Source organism: Chrysemys picta, chromosome 1, assembly GCF_011386835.1.
Source record: "Chrysemys picta bellii isolate R12L10 chromosome 1, ASM1138683v2, whole genome shotgun sequence".
NCBI lineage: Eukaryota > Metazoa > Chordata > Testudines > Emydidae > Chrysemys > Chrysemys picta.
In genome coordinates, this window is record NC_088791.1 from 82199572 (window position 1) to 82219762 (window position 20191).

The 20191-nt window shown below is 37.8% G+C and overlaps 1 protein-coding gene across 7 annotated transcripts in view; it reads right to left on the bottom strand.

The window, feature by feature from the left end:
• The window catches only part of EEA1 (early endosome antigen 1), a 118858-nt gene that overhangs the window by 16061 nt on the left and 82606 nt on the right, over window positions 1-20191 (bottom strand). For all 7 annotated transcript variants that reach the window (XM_065560510.1, XM_065560524.1, XM_065560535.1 and 4 more), the window contains 7 exons: window positions 19552-19665; window positions 18108-18263; window positions 17240-17379; window positions 15738-16068; window positions 13106-13207; window positions 12173-12367; window positions 11010-11192 (listed from right to left, as the gene is read on the bottom strand). In XM_065560510.1, coding sequence (XP_065416582.1) covers window positions 11010-11192; window positions 12173-12367; window positions 13106-13207; window positions 15738-16068; window positions 17240-17379; window positions 18108-18263; window positions 19552-19665 — 1221 coding nt within the window. The remainder of the gene's footprint in view (window positions 1-11009; window positions 11193-12172; window positions 12368-13105; window positions 13208-15737; window positions 16069-17239; window positions 17380-18107; window positions 18264-19551; window positions 19666-20191) is intronic.

Sequence of the window (20191 nt, forward strand, 5' to 3'; positions counted from 1 at the left end):
CATGAGTGCTTTTGAAAATCCCACCTGTCTTGTAGCAAAGTCCCAAACTTTTTATGGTTTCTCTCTTTCCCTCACATGTCTAACCTATCTTCTTGGAAAGTAAGTTCTTTACATCCTCTTGTTGGGACAATGCCTATAACATTGTGAGAGCAACAGTAAAACACATAAGTAATAATCAGGTAACTGTTGTAATTAACAGCTGTTGAGCAATTACGAAAAAGCAAACTGAACTTTATCTTAGGGGAGGGCAAATCAGGAGCAGAAGTAATAATTTCAACACTTTGTCATGGACAAAAGAGGTTGCAATTCATTTCCAAAAGGTATTTTGTGAACAGTGTCTGAGCTAAGCAAGAGCAAAGGAAGAGACAAATTATGTGAAAAGGTGCTAGGTGTGTTAACACACAAGTTATATAAAATTGGTTCAAGTCCCAATTAAGAAGACATCTCTATTAACCACTTCTTAATTAAGTGGCACTTGCTGTGTGTAAATTAGAGCACATAGTAGACTGCACTTTAACTTCCAAACTCCATATAATACAAGTAATTATTGCAAATTTATTGAATGACATTATTCAAAAATATTTACACAGTATACAGTACAGCATAGGCTGACTGCTACGTTTTCTCTCACCAATTTTTAGAGCTTCTTGGTCTGTGTATGTACAATTAAAATTCCAATCATTGCTACCATTAATGGTAAATTTAAAGGAAAAAAGTCTGGTGCAGACAAGGCTTACTTAAGGCTCACTACTCATTGATGCTAGCACCTACAAATATTTTTTGCTCAACACAGCTGGTAACCACTTAATTTCCACCAAATAAGTTTTTTGTAGTATCTTAATTTAAGTGTTAAAACTAAAACTAAAGATTTTATCCCCTTCATAGAGTATGTGTTTGTTAAACTCCTCATCTCCTCTCGCTCAAAGTAAAATGTGGCTACTGTTCCAGTGTTCCAAACTCTTGTGATGTTTCAGAAGTCTCACAATATTTGGTGTTCTTCTTAAAGCCTCAGCTTGCTGGAATCATGAGATTGCATGAGTATCTCAGTTTAAAAACAATTCTAGCTCTCATGGTGATGCAGAAAAGCTTGAAAAGTCAGAAGCAAATAAAAAGCCTCAATATTTTTCGATTTCGTGATGTGTAAGCCCAGTTCATAAATTCTGAGCCCTTGAGGTTGGTGATACTACCTTTGTAACAGGAGCATTTCAACAGTAGTATTTGAAAGCAGGGTTGGCTACATCAATGGAAGGAACAGATGGTGACTCAAGACACTAGAACTAAGGAATATCAGAAAAACAACCTGTTTTTCAGTAAACAAATATATAAATAACTGAACACCGCTTAAGGTCAGATTTATTGTTACCTCTTAGAATCACAAAGCTTCAGTAAGAGGATTATGTTGGGATTTAAGCACAGAGGGATAGTACCTTATAAAAAGGCATATTCTCTTTATGAAACTTAAACAATAAGCATATCCCAAACCATATTCAAAGGCAGGTAAAAAGGAAAAGCATGTAAGTCATTAAAACCTGCTTCAGTATCTGGTAACAAAACAGAACACAGCCCAACAGTAGAGCTATGGAAATATCTCCCAAGATATTTTCAGTGGACACTAAACCCTGTTCAAAACATGCAATGAAATCCTGGCCCCACTGATGTCAACGGGAATTTTGCCCATTAGTTCTTGCAAAGGCCATTATGATGTGGGAGACTGCCAGAACTCAACAACGATAACAACTCAGATATTACATTTTAATACTGGGTAAAAATCTGCCCAACCAAAATCAATGGGAGTTCTGCCCTTTACAATTTCACCTATTATTTTTAATGGGCCAGTTTTAACATGTGCATTACAGTGTCCTCTTCTAACTAGTATCCTCTTCAACAGTAGTAAATATTCTTTAAATGAACAGATAATCACTCCAATGTATAACACACTGTTTGTGTAACTCTCTTTCTGTATGAGTAGCAGTACCCTCCGTTACTGGATGGAATGTCAGACCAGCTTAAGTATTAATGTCCACACTGACATCTTAGATCCTATCTAGCTTATAGCTATAATACTGCTACACAAGTATGAATACTTAACAGATAAGCTCCTTTGTTTTCAGTTTAAACTGATTTTTAAACTAAAAAATCCCGGGTTTTACAAAAAAGTATTATTTGTTTTTTTTCCTGATGTTCACCCTACCTTTGTATCATTCAAATGTATAAAAAATAACTTGTTCTATTACAAAAATAGAATATAGTGCATGATATATATCTATTTTACAAGAATACATTAGTCGGTGTGTGTATATGCAAAGCTGTTTGTTGAAGTAAGGCTATGTATTAGTCTAGAAGATACACACAATAAACAGGCATGCACGCAAGCTCTGAAGTGTGTGCACATCTGAACGTACTGATGAATCTCACGCCCACCATGCACACATTTCAAGCTGTTGGAAGATAATGGTTTAAAGATCTGACACACTAAAATGGGAAGAAAATGAAAATCTGTGTCAGATTCAGAACACAAGGAAATATTCAAAAGTTTTAAAACAAACAAAAACAGGAGAAAAGGGATGAAGTTGAGTATTTGCACTGCAAATGGTGTGGCCCAATTATTAAATGTAAATATTTAAAGACTAATAGCTCTAAGTCTACAACAGTAAACTGTTTATTGAAATGAAAAGTTTTATTTTCAGATTAGAGATATATTGTTTTCTTAAACTCAGAGGTGACATCGTGTTTTGAGTGCTGTTTTAGTTCTGTAGCAAATCATATTGAATTCGTTCATCAAACCATTAATCTACTGAATACTTTTTTCCCCTCTCCTTCCGTCCACCAAAATAACCCCTGATATTTACCCAGAAAAATGATTAATAGCTTTTCCCACTGATTTTCACCTATTTTTGTTGTTGTAGTAATAAACACTGATAAATTCCCAGGAAATAGGGCCCTTCATTTTCGGTTTTAACAGTTTAATGCTAGTTTAATTTTAAATTCTTGAATAAGGAATAAAACAAAGTACAAATTGGGTAAGTAATGAGATCAATGGGATATTTATTAGAATGTTCTTAAACAGGGGATGGGACAAGCAGAAGAGGCATTAGAAAATATTCTGAGGACATATGTACAAGGTGACAGTGGCTTAGGTGCACTAGCCTTTCTGCCCTTTTTATTACATGTGTAATCTGAATTTGAGGGAGTGGGGGATGGGAGGGAAGCATTACAAGCAAATACACAGAGAGAAAAGGTCAAATAAAAAAAAACACCAACCAGGAAGACTATGCTATGAAGCAAGGTAATTCCCCAAATACATTCTACTGCTGGCATCGTCTATGGAAGAGACCAGGACTAGATTAGAAAAGCAGCCAGGCCAAGACTGAGGTGCATTTGCAAGATCTCATACACTATCTATTTGTTTAATTCGATCCAGCCCAGGGCTAGCAGTTCCTCATTTTCATGAGCACTACACATTCACTTACAGAAAATGTAACTTTTTGAAAAAAAGAGCAATTTTTGTAAACAATATAAAGTCCCCCCAATTTACATATAATAAAAAAGAATATAATTTGTTTGAATTTGTCAGCTCAAATCCATCCATCCATTCCCCTCACCCACACCATCAATACAGTTAAAGAATTGCAAGAGATCAACACCCTTATTTTTAAAAAGGAACATATCCTTTCTATAACTTTAACTTTAGCCAAAGTGAATTGGTTTGGTGCCATTTTTGTGGGGGGAGGCACAAGGCAATTTTTTAAACTGAAAAAGTATGTATTAAATTGTAATGTATAGAGGTGTGTGTATTTTATATACACGCACATATATATATATATACACACACACACACACACACGTCATATTTTCTTTTCAATCTACATTAATTCAAATTTGACTTTTAAAACATTATTGTGTACACCTCTGTCCCACCATCCACCCCTTCAGATTACACCAAATCTTTTCACCTTGGCTAAAGTGACATAACATATGTTCCCTATTAAATAAAGGCTTTGATGTTAACCATCCCTTCATTACTTTAATTATATTGATAAGGAGAGGAGGAATTGGGTTCACCAGAGCAATTGTCTGATCTAAGGCTAGCCTTCATGGAACACTGTCACCTAAATATCTCAAGCTATAAGATTTCCCTTGAACTCCCATGATCTGCTTTTCATCATAGTGCAGCTTCCACAGCAGACTGATTCCTTTAGCTAGGAAGGTCAGGAAATAGCTCAGTAGTTTAACAATGATATTCCATTCTCACGCCAGCAGATGGTGCTATCAGTACAGCTCAACTCATGCCCTCCAATCCTACCCAGCCACTATACATGCCACTTCAGTTCATATCATCCACATGGCTTGAGGCCATCTATCTTCATATCTGTCTGAAACCTTGGCCTCCCAGAGTCCGTGTGCCAAGTTGTGTTAACCATTTAGCAATTCCAAAGATATTTTTATTTAGCTAAAGTGAAGGCTAACAGTGAGGGTATCTCACATTCAGACCTAATCAAGTTTATTTAAACTTCTCTTTAACAAAACTGGTTTTGACACCATGTGGACTAATCACTGCTTTGCAATGACTATCCTTTTTCTATTAAAAGACCTGAAGTGACAAGAAAAACATTCAAGATCATCTAGTTTATGTGTTTCAAAGATCTGTGTTGTACAAAATGACTCCAGATGTTTCAACACACCATGAATGAGATACTTCCTTGTAGCGATGGGGCCAAACCAAAACCCTGGACCTGAACCCCCACACAAACTTTGGATCCAGATGCAATCCAAATTCTGTGGTTCTGACTCAGGTGTATTTATTATTAATATTAAGCAAGGCCCCTAGTTTTATGTAGCCTATGAGTGGTAAATTTTGCATTTGAGAAGATGAAATTCTGCTACAAGAATTGCCTGGCTTTAGCGATTCTACTACTTTAACATCTGAATATCAAAATACTACTTCTGTGTCACCATTGCTTTTTAGATCACTGCCTATGGAGAACACAAATTTTTTCTTCACTTTCTTAATCTAAAAAACATGCTTTCTACGTTTATACTGCAATAAAAGCTAAAAAGCATGTCCTGGGTTCAGGAGGGTAGGAACATTTCCCCCCACCCTCCCTTTTTTTAAGCAAAAATAAGAGAGACTGAAAATAGTTCTTAGAACTATTTTTAATTAATATTAACAGACCTGCAGTATCAGCCTTGTTCCTTCTCTACTCTCATAATCTAGCTATGCTTTCAGCCCAAAAAGTGAACTTGTTCTAACTTAGGAAGAACTATAGTGGGGTGCCCTATTTCAAAGCTGATGATACAGAGTCAATACAGGGAAGTCTGGTAACAACAACAGGCACTTTTTCTTTGCATTTCACCTTTATGAAATGATAAAAATGGTTAGAAACAGAGTTTCTGTACTGAGATTGTAACTATACATTGTCATATGAAACTCATGAAAATAACTAGCTGAAAAACAGGTCGCAGCTTTTCCCCTTTTTGTGATGTCACAAACTCGATAAATCATTCAAAACATTTACAAAGAGATTTAAAATGGCAGATCCCAAACCTGCATACAGTTATGCACAAGAGTAGTCCCATGATGTCAATGAGACTACTTACAAGTGTAACCATTTGCAGGATCAGGAACTTATAATGAAAAAAAAATCAAACAAAAAGATGTGCTTAAGGGGAGAGATAACAGGAGATTTAGAACAAATATAAAAAATCACAAAGGTTCAGCAAATGAAAAAAAAACAACTGGGAAAAATAATGATGACCACTAGGTCTAATAAAGTTAACTATGAGAACAGCTTCCATTTTGCTTTGCACCAATGCTCTACGTAGGACAGGGTTGGGATCCAAAATTGGGTTTTGAAGAGTCATGTGACAGCTCCTGTGGCTCCTGTCCCATGTGGCTGACTGAGCTTGCCTCTCTGCTTCAGGCATTGCAACCGCTGGGGTCCCAGCACCACTTAGGGTTATCCCATCTGTCATGATGATGGGAGTTCGGGAAGACCAAATTTGAGTGAGTGGCACTGCAATCCCATGAGCCAGGTCCAAGCAGGGGGCAGGGTCGAATCAGAGCGGTGCTGCAACCCTGGAGGTTGCAACACCTGGAGCAGACAGCCAAGCCCAGACAGCCCCACAGCATAGGAGCTGCAAGAGCCGCTACTTTGGGGTGAGTGCCAGGCAGGACCCAACTGAAACCACCCCAGAGCCTCCACTGCTCTAGGAAACCCCAGCAGCTGTAACTATTAGACCCGGTACATAAGAACTGTCATACTGGGTCAGACCAAAAGGTCCATCTAGCCCAGTGCCTATCTTCCAACAGTGGCCAATGCCAGGTTCTTCAGAGGGAATGAACAGAACAGGTAATCATCAAGCGATCAATCACCTATCGCACATTCCCAGCTTCTGGCATATAGAGGCTAAGGACACGATCCCTGCCCATCCTGGCTAATAGCCATGGATAGAAATTCATCTTCCATGAATTTATCTAGTTCTTTTTTGAATCCTGTTATAGTCTTGGCCTTCACAACATCCTCTGGCAAAGAGTTCCACAGGTTGACTATGGAAATGAAAGCAGAGAAGGAAGAATGGGAACAGGTGGAAGAAAACCTTTTCCAGTAACAAAACTGATTGTTTTGGTTTTCCACATATGAAAGGTCAAACTGTAAATCCCTGGTCTCATTGTAGTCAATGGCAAAACTCCCATCACCTTCCATAGAGACAGAATTTCACCTCTGAAATTCAACATATTTTAAATGTATCCTGAGTTCTAAATTTCTCTCTTAAGTGCTGTCTCAGGATGATTCCCTTTACAGAAACAAACAAAAAACCAAAAATGTACCTGGAAACCAAACTGACCATCACTCTTCACAGGCACTGCAACAGTGAGAAAGGCCTAGGTTTCCTGGACAACCAATTGCGGCCACTGCCATTCATAATATATGGATGACGGCATAGGGTTGTATGCCTTCTTGATATGAGTTTGGAATGGCTGGATTAGGAATAGCAAAATCTCTCTACCATCAACTCACACTCCTTCATGTATTTTCAAATATACATTTATGGAACAGTTTCTTAATAATTTTTAAACATTTTAAATTTTGTGTGACATTTTTTCACATCCCTTTGCATGGAAAGGTGCACTGATTGCCATGTGCAGTCCTTAGAATGACAGAAAAATCAGAAATTTTAAACCTCCAAAATTGATCTGTGATAGCTTTTCTATACACCAGGAGTTTGCAATTTCAAGAGAAATCACAAAGGCTGAAAGGGGAAAATGGCAAATGAACAAAAGGAAACAGAAACACTGCCCAAACTGAAGCCAACGTCCACAGGAACAGCAGAGAACTGGCAAGTCACACTCGCAATTCTGATGGGGACCTGCTTTGCTAATCACAGTCACAAAAGAACTGAACTGAAATGTTCTACACAGATACCCAATCATTAGCACTTGATCTTAGAATGAGGATCATCACCTATTAGTGCCTCAGTGAGGAGTAACTCCCTCAGAGCCAGCCCACCGCACAAAAGACTGGAGCCTTCTCCCAGCAGATGAAGTTGGGCAGGGGGTGGGGAAGAGGTCAAGATGTTAAAAAATAAAATACTGATGGGCTCTTGGAGCAATAATGTTTTTGTTTTTCTTTACGTGTCCTTAGGTAAAAACAGTCCCATTAGTTGTGCACATCATTCTTAGCCTTCAGCTTCAGAGAACATATAGGAATCTCAGGAACTACCCCCCAAATATTTTGCTTATATCATCTTTGGAGCCTATCTATTTTGCATAGTAGATTAAAAACACTAAATAGGGACACACTTGTTTACTACAAGTCACAAAAGACTGAACTGCATTGCATTTCCGTAACTGTGGGCCAAGCCCATTATATTCTGCAGCCATCAAAAAGTTTAGTTAGTTTATAAAGCATCCTTAGTTTTTCTTTAAAAAGAAAATTCCACCTTCTTTAGCAAATATAATTTGCAACCCTAAATATTTATCAATCTACTTCCACTTGCAATACATTTTTTGGCCTACTTTTCCATTAAGTTGCACTCTCTGTCATGTATTTCTAAATATTTATGGTGGCCGTGACATCAATTGCAGCAAGGCTCCAGAATTCCAATTAAAGGAAACAGTATCTGAGGAAACTAGGAGGACTTTACTTATAATATAACATGGGATGTGTCACCATGACATGACAAAATATCCTCTGAGAGGAAAAGGAAAAATAAAGACTCTCCAAATCTTTGCTCTACTGGTTTTGTATATTTAGCACATAAGTACCAAGGTGAAAACAGTTTAGAAGGATGTGTTCATAGTCAATTGTATTCTTTGTGTGGTCTAAAAATAAATTGATCTTTTGATCATTATTTGGAATTTTCTCAATAGGATTTTTGTTGTTTTGTTTTTTACATCTTTTAAATTTAGCTATATTTTACAGTGGTCTTTTAGCATTTTATTAAACTGTTTTGTTCAGTGATGATATTATTATAAAACAAAAACCCATACACTGCCTGCATGTTTGTACGGCATTTTAGCACAATAGAACCACAATCTTAAAATTTATAAAATTATACATTTGCTAAGACTGGTAACCTTGTTTTCTTGTTATTGCCAATCTCCTCTGACTCCCAGGTTGTGTCCTTGAATTCCCAACTGTGAGCATTCATAGGGACACTTACAGTGGAGCACCCATAGGGACACTACTCAAAGAAGTTGCCAATACAGACAGTGACCGAAATATCATACAAGAAGATCTGGAGGACTTTAAAAACTGGAATAAGAGACATGGGATGGAATTTAATAGTGCAAAGTCATGCACTTAGGGACTAACAACAAGAATTTTTGCTATAAGTTGGGGACTTATCATTTAGAGGTGACAGAGGAGGAGAAAGACCTGGTGTACTGGTTGATCACAGGATGATTATGAGCCACCAATGTGATGCGGCCAAGAAAAAGGTTAATGCAGTCCTAGGATGCATCAGGCAAGGTATTTCCAATACAGACAAGGAAGTGTTAGTACCATTGTACAAGGCACTGGTGAGACTTCATCTGGAATACTGTATGCAGTTCTGGTCTCCCATGTTTAAGAAAGATGAATTCAAACTAGAACAGATGCAGAGAAGGGCTACTAGGATGATCAGAGGAGACTCAAAGAGCTTCGCTTGTTTAGCCTAACCAAAAAGAGGGGAGATATGATTGCTCTCTATAAATACATTAGAGGGATAAATATGAAGAAGGGAAAGGAGTTATTTAAGAGCCAATGTGGACACAAAAACAAATGGATATAAACTGGTTATCGACAAGTTAGGCTTGAAATTAGACAAAGGTTTCTAACCACCAGAGGAAAGAAGTTCTGGAGCGGCCTTCCAAGGGGAGCAGTGGGGGCAAAAACCTAACTGGCTTCCAGACAGAGCTTGATAAGTTTATGGAGGGGATGGTATCTGCAACTGCTAGCAGCATATATCTCCAATGGCTGGTGATGGGACACTAGAATGGGAGGGCTCTGAGTTACCACAGAGAATTCTTGCCCAGGTGTCTGGCTGGTGAGTCTTGACCACATGATCAGGGTCTAACTCATTGCCATATTTGGAATCGGGAAGGAATTTTCCCCCAAGTCAGGTTGGCAGAAAACCTGGGGGGCGAGGGGGAGAATTCGCCTTCCATTGCATCATGGGGCATGGTTCTCTTGTAGGTTTAAACTATGGTAAATGGCGGATTCTTTGTAACTTTTAGTCTTTTAATCATGGTTTGAGTACTTCACTAACTCAGCCAGAGGTTATAGGTTTATTAAAGGAGTGGATGGGTGAGGTTCTGTGGCCTGCAATGTGCAGGAGGTCAAACTAGACGATCATGATGGTCCCTCCTGATCTTAGAGTCTATGAGCACTGCAGTTTGGCCAAGACACAAGGCTAATAGACCTTTCTTTCCAGAAAGGGCCATAGAACCTTTAATGACTACACATGATCAGGGCCAATTGTTTTGCAACTCACCCTAAAGATAACTCCTCTAGCACCATATTTCCTAACACTTGCTGGGGCACTGCTTCAGTCAGTCACCCCTATTTTCTGCCTGTGGCACATAATGGTCTAATCTCCTGTGGGCTGTAATACGTAAGTCTAATTTTGGGTGTTTGGTTTAGTGTGTGGGTGCTGGACGGTGTTGGTGGCCTGTGATATACAGACTGTCACAAGAGATGAACTAGTGGTCACTTCCGGTTTTAATTCTATGACTCCTCGACTATGAGTACTGACTGAGAGGAAAAAGTACTATCTACTAACTCTCCAACACCAGTTCCAGCAGTACTTGGGCTTTCTTGGAGGTCTCCAATCCAAGCACTGACAATGTCAGGGTCTACTTAGATTTGGCATCTGAATCAAGATGGTATGGCTGCATCATTTTATATGTAAAATAGGTCTCACTAAAGAGAAATCCCTTTAAAAATATATCTTGAATGAAAATAGTATGTAAATTTGCCAAAACAACTGGGTCACCTGTAGAACAACACAGACTAAACGGGTTTGTTGCAGGAATGCAAGCTGAGGAGCACTGTCAAAGCCTGTTACGTCCATACAAAGGAGTCAAAAAGGCACTAAATTGTGGGGGAGGGAAATACTCTTGGGGTTGGTCCCTTGCATGCTGGCAGAAATGGATACCATTAGTTGTATTTCTGTTTCCACAGATTGGGAACTATGCAGGGGTAAGACTGGGGACAAGCTTTACACAGAGTGGAATGTGTAAAGAAAGAACTCAGTACTCCTAAATCCTTCACCTTGTTCCCAGAGCTCAGACAACAGCACTGCTACAAAACACTTGTGAACTAGAAGGGCATTCTAGGTACATCAGGCAAAAATACTTGGCATTTAAATTAATTCCAACATGTACTGTGTCCTGAGGGAAAGAACACAATACAATTCTATATATAGCAAGAGAGTTTTTTCTTCACATTGCTCTCACTTTGCTTCTTTCTATTCATCCTGAAGACAAACATTATTAAGTCACTTATGACTTTAAAAAGACACTGTACCTTAAGGTCTTGCCTTGTTGCCAACAGCTCAGATTCTTTACCATAAAGATCCAGCTGAAGTTTTTTCATATTTTCCTGATCTTTTTCATTGATCTTCTGTAGCTCTGCTAGTTTTCCTTTCTCTGATTTAAGCTCCTGTGCGGATAATGTTACCTGCTGCTGTAATTTATTCTCTAGTTCTGCCTGAAACACACATACGAATCCTGGATTTATATTTTACAGTACAAAGCAGGCATGTAAGATAAAATGTAAAATATGGATTATTTGCTATCTCAATTTTGTTAAACTAATTTTTAAGAAATGTTAATTAAATAAGCATAATTATTTCAATAAATCTTTTCTCTTGATTTACTCTGCAATACTTATAGCTATGATTTATCGCAGCTACAAAATTTGAACAAGGTCACATTATTAAATCATATTATTTCTTACATTAATATACTGTGATTTACTTGCTATATAATAAAAAAATAAATGACTAACAACAAGAGAATAATGAAACACGGGAAGGCCAGTTTTCAAACATCTAAACAGTATTTCCAAACCCTGCAGTTTCCATGGGCAGAACAACAGAAAGCCACTGCAATACTTTATATGATAAATGAAAGACTGAGTGCAGACATCATTTAATAGTACAGCACATGACACTAAAATCCCTAAAGCTATATGGAGTTTGAACTTTTTCATCATAGTTCACATTTCATATGGTCATTAAGACTCTCTATTCTCTTCTTACAATACAAAATGAGTTGTTTAAAACCACCACTGATGCTCCAAAATGCTGAGGACTCTTGTCTAAATTATTCTCACGAAACTGCATGCTGCTATGCGACAAGATGGCAACTCTTGCCACATTGCATACAGATGCAGTAGAATGAACACAGCAGGTCTAGCTATTTTTATCAATTTGATGACAGGTGTACTACTTGCATAATCCATAATTCACTATTTGGGCCTTCTACTCAACATTTTTATAGTTTTGACCTTGAACAATATTTGATGGGCTCCGTTCTGCATCCTGACCTTACCATTCCCAGTAACACATTTCAGCTACAGTAAATAGCTATTTTATCACCCACATAATGACATAAAACAGGAGCCTGCATCAGAGTTAATACTAATTTCCTTTGTAAGTAAGAGGAATGAAGAGAAGCCAGAACTACCTTTTCTAAAAGGGCACCTTTTAATTCAGCTTGCTGTGTTTCAGTTTGCCTTTTCTTCTGATCAAACGATTCCTTCAGTTCTTTCAGCTTTCCTTGGAGATGCTGCTCATTCTTTTCCTGCTCTTTTAGGACACCCTGAATCTCCAGTATTTGTCCTCGTGCCGAATCAAGCTCAATTGTCAGCTGCTTAGAAATCTATATTTAAAAATATAAAAAAACTGCATATTATCTTTACCTTAATCATTATTAGTTTGTGTTGCGGTACATCAAATACATTATTTACAGCTAACATCTAATTGTACATCACTTTTTTTCATGGAAGGGCTAAACTGGGCCACTCCACAGTCGCTTGGCAGCAGATCCTTTATCGTTGACGTGGCTATCCTGTGCTCTAGAATGTACGTTTTCATTTTTTAAAAGGTAAGACTAGTCCCTATAGTTACAAAGATAACCTCCTCCGGGGAGATTTTCAAAAACAACTAAATCTCTCAAGAGTTTCTGAAAATTTTCTCCCAAACAGCGTACTGATAAAACAATACATACAATGGTATGGAGATGTCTAACTAAGCTTGAAACAACAGATCTGAGAGGTGTGAACTGTCACTATTCATTTAAGAGAGATGTTAACTCAGAAAACTAATGACAAGTTACAAGTTAACATAGTTAACTATTTCAAAAAATGTAAGAAAGCAGAGGGACAATGATCATGTTGTCACTGTATGTATTGTATGAAGAGCGCACCAAAACCAGGGATGATCATATTAGAATACACACAATCTTCTGTGACTGTCATCTGGTTTTGGTGTCAACTGCATAGGGCTTGGAAGAATACCACTACTTTTTCCCTCCTCCAATCTGATCTCTGCATATGTGATTGGAAAAGCTGTCATTGATATATTTTTATTTTTTGTAATTGGGAATTAGTAATCTTACCCCTTCCTGTTTTTCCAGTGAGTTTTTCAACTCATTCCGTTCTTTAGCTACAGACTCTGTCTGTACTTGAAGCTGGTGTTTAGTTTCTTGGCAAGATTTTTCCTAAAAAACAGATTACCTAGTGAGCATTTTTTGTCAACTTTACCGAATGCATTTCAGCTATTATTACAAAAACTACAAACTACCAAGAAAGAACACTTGCATTCTCTTAAATCAGAATCTGTATTCGGCACAGAAATATCCTCGCAATGTGCTATAAACTATAACTGTTTAGAACGGGGGGAGGGATAGCTCAGTGGTTTGAGCATTGGCCTGCTAAACCCAGGGTTGTGAGTTCAATCCTTGAGGGGGCCACTTGGGAATCTGGGGCAAAATCAGTACTTGGTCCTGCTAGTGAAGGCAGGGGGCTGGACTCGATGACCTTTCAAGGTCCCTTCCAGTTCTAGGAGATGGGATAACCCAGTCCTAGTCATTCTTCCCAGGTCACCAAGGCCCACATTCAGGAAAGCACTTCAGCACATTCCTAAGACCCATGGACTTAAATGCTATTTACTCTTAAAGTTAAGCATGTGCTTAAGTAGCATTTAAGTCCCTGGGTCTTACGAATGTGCTGAAGAGCTTTCCTGAATAGGGATGCTTTTCTCAATTGAGGCCTAGATTGGCAGCTCAGAAATGGAACCACAAGGATAGCTGTTTTAAGGCAGGGAAGGGTGATTCCCTTGAGGGTACCAATAAATACTGAGATTCTTCCCCTTGTCAGGGAACAGTATAGGCTCAAAACACCATCTTTATTAATTCTGGAGTAAGGTATTACACAGAGTAAGTAAGGATGGCAGAATTGAAACCTTTGTAGTAATGTGATCTAAAAATCTCTTAATGTATCTCTTTCTCACACACACACACACACACACTCTCTCTCTCTCTCTGTCACACACACTCTCTCTCTCTCTCTCTCTTTTTCTTTAGGTCCAAATCCTACTCCCTGAAATCAATGGCAAAACTCCCATGGACTTCCCTGGAAGTAGGATATGGACCTTATTTTTAATAGTATAAACTGAAGAGTAAAACCTTCCAGTTATTAGAGTAAATGTAAATAATTAAGCAGAAGTAGTTAAGGCCAGGTCTACACTATAAACTTACCTCAGGATAACTGTATCGCTCAGGGGTGTGAAAAATCCACATCCCTGAGCGACTCAGTTATACTGACCTAACCCCAGTTTAGACAGCGTTACGTCGACAGGAAGGCTTCTCCCCTTGACACAGCGGCCGTTTCTCACAGAGGTGGGTTAACTACGTTGATGGGAGAAGCTCTCCTGTCAGCATACTAGCATCTTCAATGAAGCACTACAGTGGCGCCGCTGCAAGCGTTTTAAGTGTAGACCTGCCTTTGTAAAACATTGCAATCATCGGCATTTGTTAAAGAAGAAACAAAAGGGCTTTTTATAAAAGGGATAGAAGGTGGGGAGAAATGGTATTTGTAATTGTAAATACAGATTACTTTTGAGTGGAAATAAAAATAACAATCACACATGGGAGCTGAGAGATGGTCTGACGCAAAACAGAAAAAGAAATTGGGAAAAATACCCGTACAATAAATTTTAAACATAGAAAATTCACAAAATATGTATTGCTACTGTACTAGCTGATGCTGCTATAAGCAGCCAAAGTTTAAAAAACAAAAAAAAATGGGGATTATCGTTTTAAACACAGTAATAGTAAGGGTCACTTTTATTACAATAATGGACTCCTGGCCAAGCATTTTGCTGCCATACTGCCGCTTCTTAGGTCACTGGAATCACTTGGCTTTCAGACAGGTCTTGCAAGCGTGTGATATTTCCCAAAATGACAGACACAATTATTCTATGCAATGTTGTAGCCACGCTGTTCCCAAGATATTAGAGACAAAGTGGGTGAGGTAATATCTTTTATTGGTCCAACTTCTGTTGGTGAGAGCTTACAGAACTCTTCTTCAGCTCTGTAAACTTATGTAAGCTCAAAAGCTTATCTCTCTCACCAACAGAAATTGGTCAATAAAAGATACGACCTCACCCACTTTGTCTCTCTAATATCTTGGAAACAACATGGCTACAACATTGCATAGAATAATTGTCTCTCCAGACACCATTATGCTTACCAGAACCAGCAATCTTCCATCACCCCCATAACAAGTGCACCAATGTGTTCTGCATGAAACAGATTAGAAAACCAAAACTATAATAGGTTAAGAAAAACTGACTTCATTGTTCTCAAATGTGGGTTGCATTTTGGCAAAGTTTCACAACCTATGTTTTTATAGGGCTGTCCAGTGTTTTCCACATTTCACATATAATTGCTTCAATGCTCATCACTGTCTGTGGTTTTCTTTCTATTAATAAGCAACTAAAAGGGTCTGGTTTCTGGTATGAACCAATGTTTACCAGTAAAAACATCCAGCCACAACTTAATTCAGGACTTACAATTATATCTCAGTTTTGTTTTTCTTAAGGCAATCATAATTTCCACAGTTGGTGCCATCATCTTTGCAATGAATATGAGCAGTTTTCATACTACAATGCAAAGCAGAACTGACAAACATGAATGAGCAAACTGAAAAATACCCAATACTTGATGCCTGATTAAATCCACAACTAACCATTTCTGCTACAGCGGCTTTTCCTTTCTGTTTCTCCTTTTCCAATTCATCCTTTATATCCTTCAAGGATTCAATGGTTTTTGATAATTTGTCTTTGGTAACTGTAAGGTCTTTCAATAAAGTTTCTTTCTCCAACTTCATTTTCTGCAGCTCTGATGTTGCTGCTTGAATCTTGCCATCTAGTTCCTTACGTTGTTTATTTGTCTCTTGATTTAATTTCTCAAGGTCCCGTTTAAGGCTTGCTTTTTCTTCCCCTTGCTTTGATATTTGCTGTTTTGCTTGTTCCAGGGCATCAGATTTCTTCTCCAAATCCAATTTAGTACTAGATACACTGTGCAAATACAAAGGAGAACAGTGAAATACAAAACTTAAAAAAATTATTGATAAGTTGTTTTGTGTAATTAAATCTACTCTCTATAATCAAATACGTTCATTGTTCTACTAATTTAAAACATGTTTTTTCAGATGATATATTGATGTTTCGTTTCTACGCTTAAATGAATGACATACTCTGAAGTCCCATTTTCAGGATGGTGGTTCTTCTTTAAACATTACACCTATGAACTACCCCTGGAGAGCTAACATGCAAATTGTAAATCAAGATGTATAAAACCCCAAATTAAGGTTTTTTACTCAGCAGATTTCTGAACAGGTTAATATATTCAGATCCATCAACTGGCAACATACCCTTTGGTTCATGAAAGAGTCTCACACACATTATTCCCAGACAAAGTTAAAAGTTGAGAGACTGACCTTCAACACAACAACATTACCAAATATATTTTGTAGTAGTTTTTGTTTGTGCTAAGTGCTGGAGAAATTGCATTTGCAATAAGATTCCCACACCAGCTTTAATGCTAGCCTGTATCCCCACTAACTTTCCACCTATGGGTTGAATCTCCCTTACCCATTTATCACACAAAACTTAAATCCGCTTAGTCAAGCATATGAATTCCAATATTCTCATTTGTTCTATGACAATATAACCTCCTCTTACCCATATATCAGATATAGGTGGTGATGATGAATATCTCATTTATATACATATTAGAGATCTGAGCCCCATGCTGGGAAGGACCCCTTAATTTTTCAGAGGTGGTATAACAGTAAAAGGTTGTTTGCTGATGACCAGCTTTCTGCTGCTGATACAATAAGTGGGATCTAGACAGAGTGTACAGAAGAGATGGAGGAAGTACACTGGGGGCATCTCCACCCACACAGGTTAAGTCACAGTACTTGGTGACTCATCTATGGGGTGAAGGCTGATGGCTGAAGTGCAAGTCAAACAAGGCAATGCTTCTCTCCCCTGTGGAGGAAAAGATGCAGAAGCCCCCACTGAGATGTAGGGTTTTAGGTGAGGTCTGGTGATCATGAAGGTGAATAATAATTTCAATTCTAGTCTAAGAGTATAAACATGTATTTGTTTGTTCTTCTAGAACAATTCAAATTTGAATCTAGGTCTCTAGGTCTGAAAAGTAATGCATTAAACACTGTTAGCATACACTTCTCTTTCTGCTTCAAGCTGTTTAGTCAGTTCTGTTGTTCTGAGGCCTAGTTCTGTACACTGCTGCCGTTGCTGTTGTAGCTCCTGAAGAGCTTGTTCTTTGCTTGCTTTAACCTCAAGAATGTCAGCTTCAAGTTTCTGTAAAAGAAAAGAAAAAGCTACAGTTACCATTACACAACCACCAGAGTGAAAATTCACTCAATTGTTCATAAATACCTCCAACCTCCAGGTATAAAGGGGCTACAGCAGGGGTAAGGATCTCACCCCTAGTCTTCACATACATTTAAAATTAAACATACTTCTATATTTGAATGTGGTCAAATATCTGTAAGACGCTTAAAATACTGTAATCTAAAAATAACCCAATAATTTATTAATGGAACATACTCCAGCTCTGTGCAATTGTATACACTTCTCACGTTACTGTATTCTAGCTTTTTGCCTCCTGCCTCAAATGTAATACACTGAAGATGTGCGTACATTAGGGTCTGATCCTGCAAACACTTATGCACTTGAATAAAGTTACTTGAAGTTTATATAACCACAAATATGAGAGCTCTGAAATTAGGAAGTGGTTTATGTCTCATCTCTTAATATTCTCCATGAATTATATTCAGGGTACCCATTGGAGGGGAAGAAGACTGGGGCAGCGGAGGCAGTTATGGCATAACTCCACTTTCTCATTCATCAGCTGAAAAAGGAAACACTGGGAAAAGAGAATACTATCTACACTACTTTTTAGGTGGCTGGCCATCCTCCTCCTGCAATTTCCGCACTGCTGTCACATGCATTATGAAACAATTTTGTTGCTTTACATGGTGAAAACTAGTTTTATAAACTCAGGTTCTTCATTTCTGAATACAAACCTTAAGCTGTCCCTCTAGCTCCTCCGTTTTCTGTTCTAAATAAAGACGTTTCTCTTTATACTCTTTAAGATTGGCTTCCAGCTGTGTACAATATTCTTGCTTGTCGTGCAGCGTAGCTGTAACCTGATCTAACTGAGTGTTGACCTTATTTAACTCCTATGAAGTAAAATATAATTGAAAATGGTTACTTTTATTAAAGGATGAGTATTTTTTAAATTATTAAAGAGTTCTCTAAACACATGCATAAATATTTACTTGTCTAAAATGTTCATATGAAATTTTTAAAAATGCACATGTTATACTGGAGAAAAACAGCATATTTAATAGCTTATTCTTTTCAAATTGCTTTTAAGGCAGAACTTTTTCATGAGCAAAAATTTTTTCAATTTTTTGCTATTGTGTGCACGGGAACATAATATTAACCTATTTGTAGCAGTAGATTAAATTTAGCAGGAACAAGGACATCCAATACCATGTGACCAGTCAACTCTCCACAGACACGAATGGCTTACGGATCATAGTTTGAAAACTATTGGTTCAACATGGAACAATATTATTTTCTACCAGAAATGGAACACATACTGCTGATAGTCAAAAGACCACAAGTTTTATGGTGAGCTGGACCTAACTTATGCAACATACTGATACAAGAGACTGACAAATTCGTCAGCAGCTTCATTTAAAATAAAATCTGGGAGATTTTTAATTAATTAAATATGAAAATGAAAATCACTACAGAAGGACTTGTGCTATTTATGTTAATATTCAATTCCCCACCCGAGAAGGCACGGGAGCTGGTGTTACTTTTGGAAGTGGTTTGAAATTGTGAATGTTTTTACTGAAATAATCAGCAGCAAAATAATTAACCATGTTGACAGTTAATTTGTTATCATTCGTTTTCAATATTAGCACCCCAATGAGACGTGCTGATTTAGGGATGGAGTGCACACAGACTTTCACCAAAGTAACTAAATTGGTTTTAATTCATCCCTTTTTTATTTTAATGCAAGTGTGTGTGTGTGTACACACTGATTTTGGAATAAAAAAGTATGTTTCTTCATTTAGCTGAAGTCTGTTTTTTTATCTTGAATCTGCAGACTCCAGAAAAACAACATTGCTTTGTTTTACACTCAGTATACTTTGTAAAGTCTCTCTTCATAATCACACAGGTTAGAAACTATTCTATTATAACATGGAAGCTTAGATTCTAGAGTACATTTCTGCAGCAGGGGTGGATTTCACAGTCACTTCCATACATTACAATATACAGGGCCCTGCGTATAGCAAACAGGACAAAATATATCACATATTCAAATTCTGAATAATGTCTCCAACGCAAATGCAAATCCACAAGGACTTTGATTTTTTTTTCCCAAACCAAATTGTCCTTTTGGATTTGTATGAAGGTTATCTTAGATGATCTAGTAGCATTAATTTCTCCTACTTGTTGTTTATCTTGCAGTGCATTCTGGGCTGTGTCCAAATGATTCTGAAGATCTGCTCTTTGAGCGGCTTTTGATGCTTCTGCTGAAAGCAGTAATTCGGTCTTTGCTTTTATCTGAAAAGAAGAGTGTTACAATGTTTGTAATATGAAGATCATAAAGAATTCTTGATTGCAGTTGCTTTTAACTCAAATTTTCTTCCTACTAACAAGCGCTTTAATATTAGCTATTTATTGCTAATTATTAGTAATTCTGACATGATGAAATGTTGGACACAGAAATCATAGCTAAACCACAAGTTATCAACAAAGTTTAGACAGTTGAAGACAGAATGGAACAAAATAAAATAAAGTTACGAATAATTGTTCTTCTCTTAAGGCAGGTCTACACTACGGGGTTACATCCACCTAAGTTACGCAACTCCAGCTACATGAATAACATAGCTGGAGTTGATGTAGCTTCGGTTGACTTATTGCACTGTCTACACTGCGCTGGGTCGACGGGAGAAACTCTCCCGTCAACTTGCCTTATGCTTCTTGTTCTGGTGGAATACCGGAGTTGATGGGAGAGCAATCTGCGGTTGATTTAGCAGGTCTTCATTAGACCCACTACATTGACCCCCGGTGGATCGATCGCCGCAGC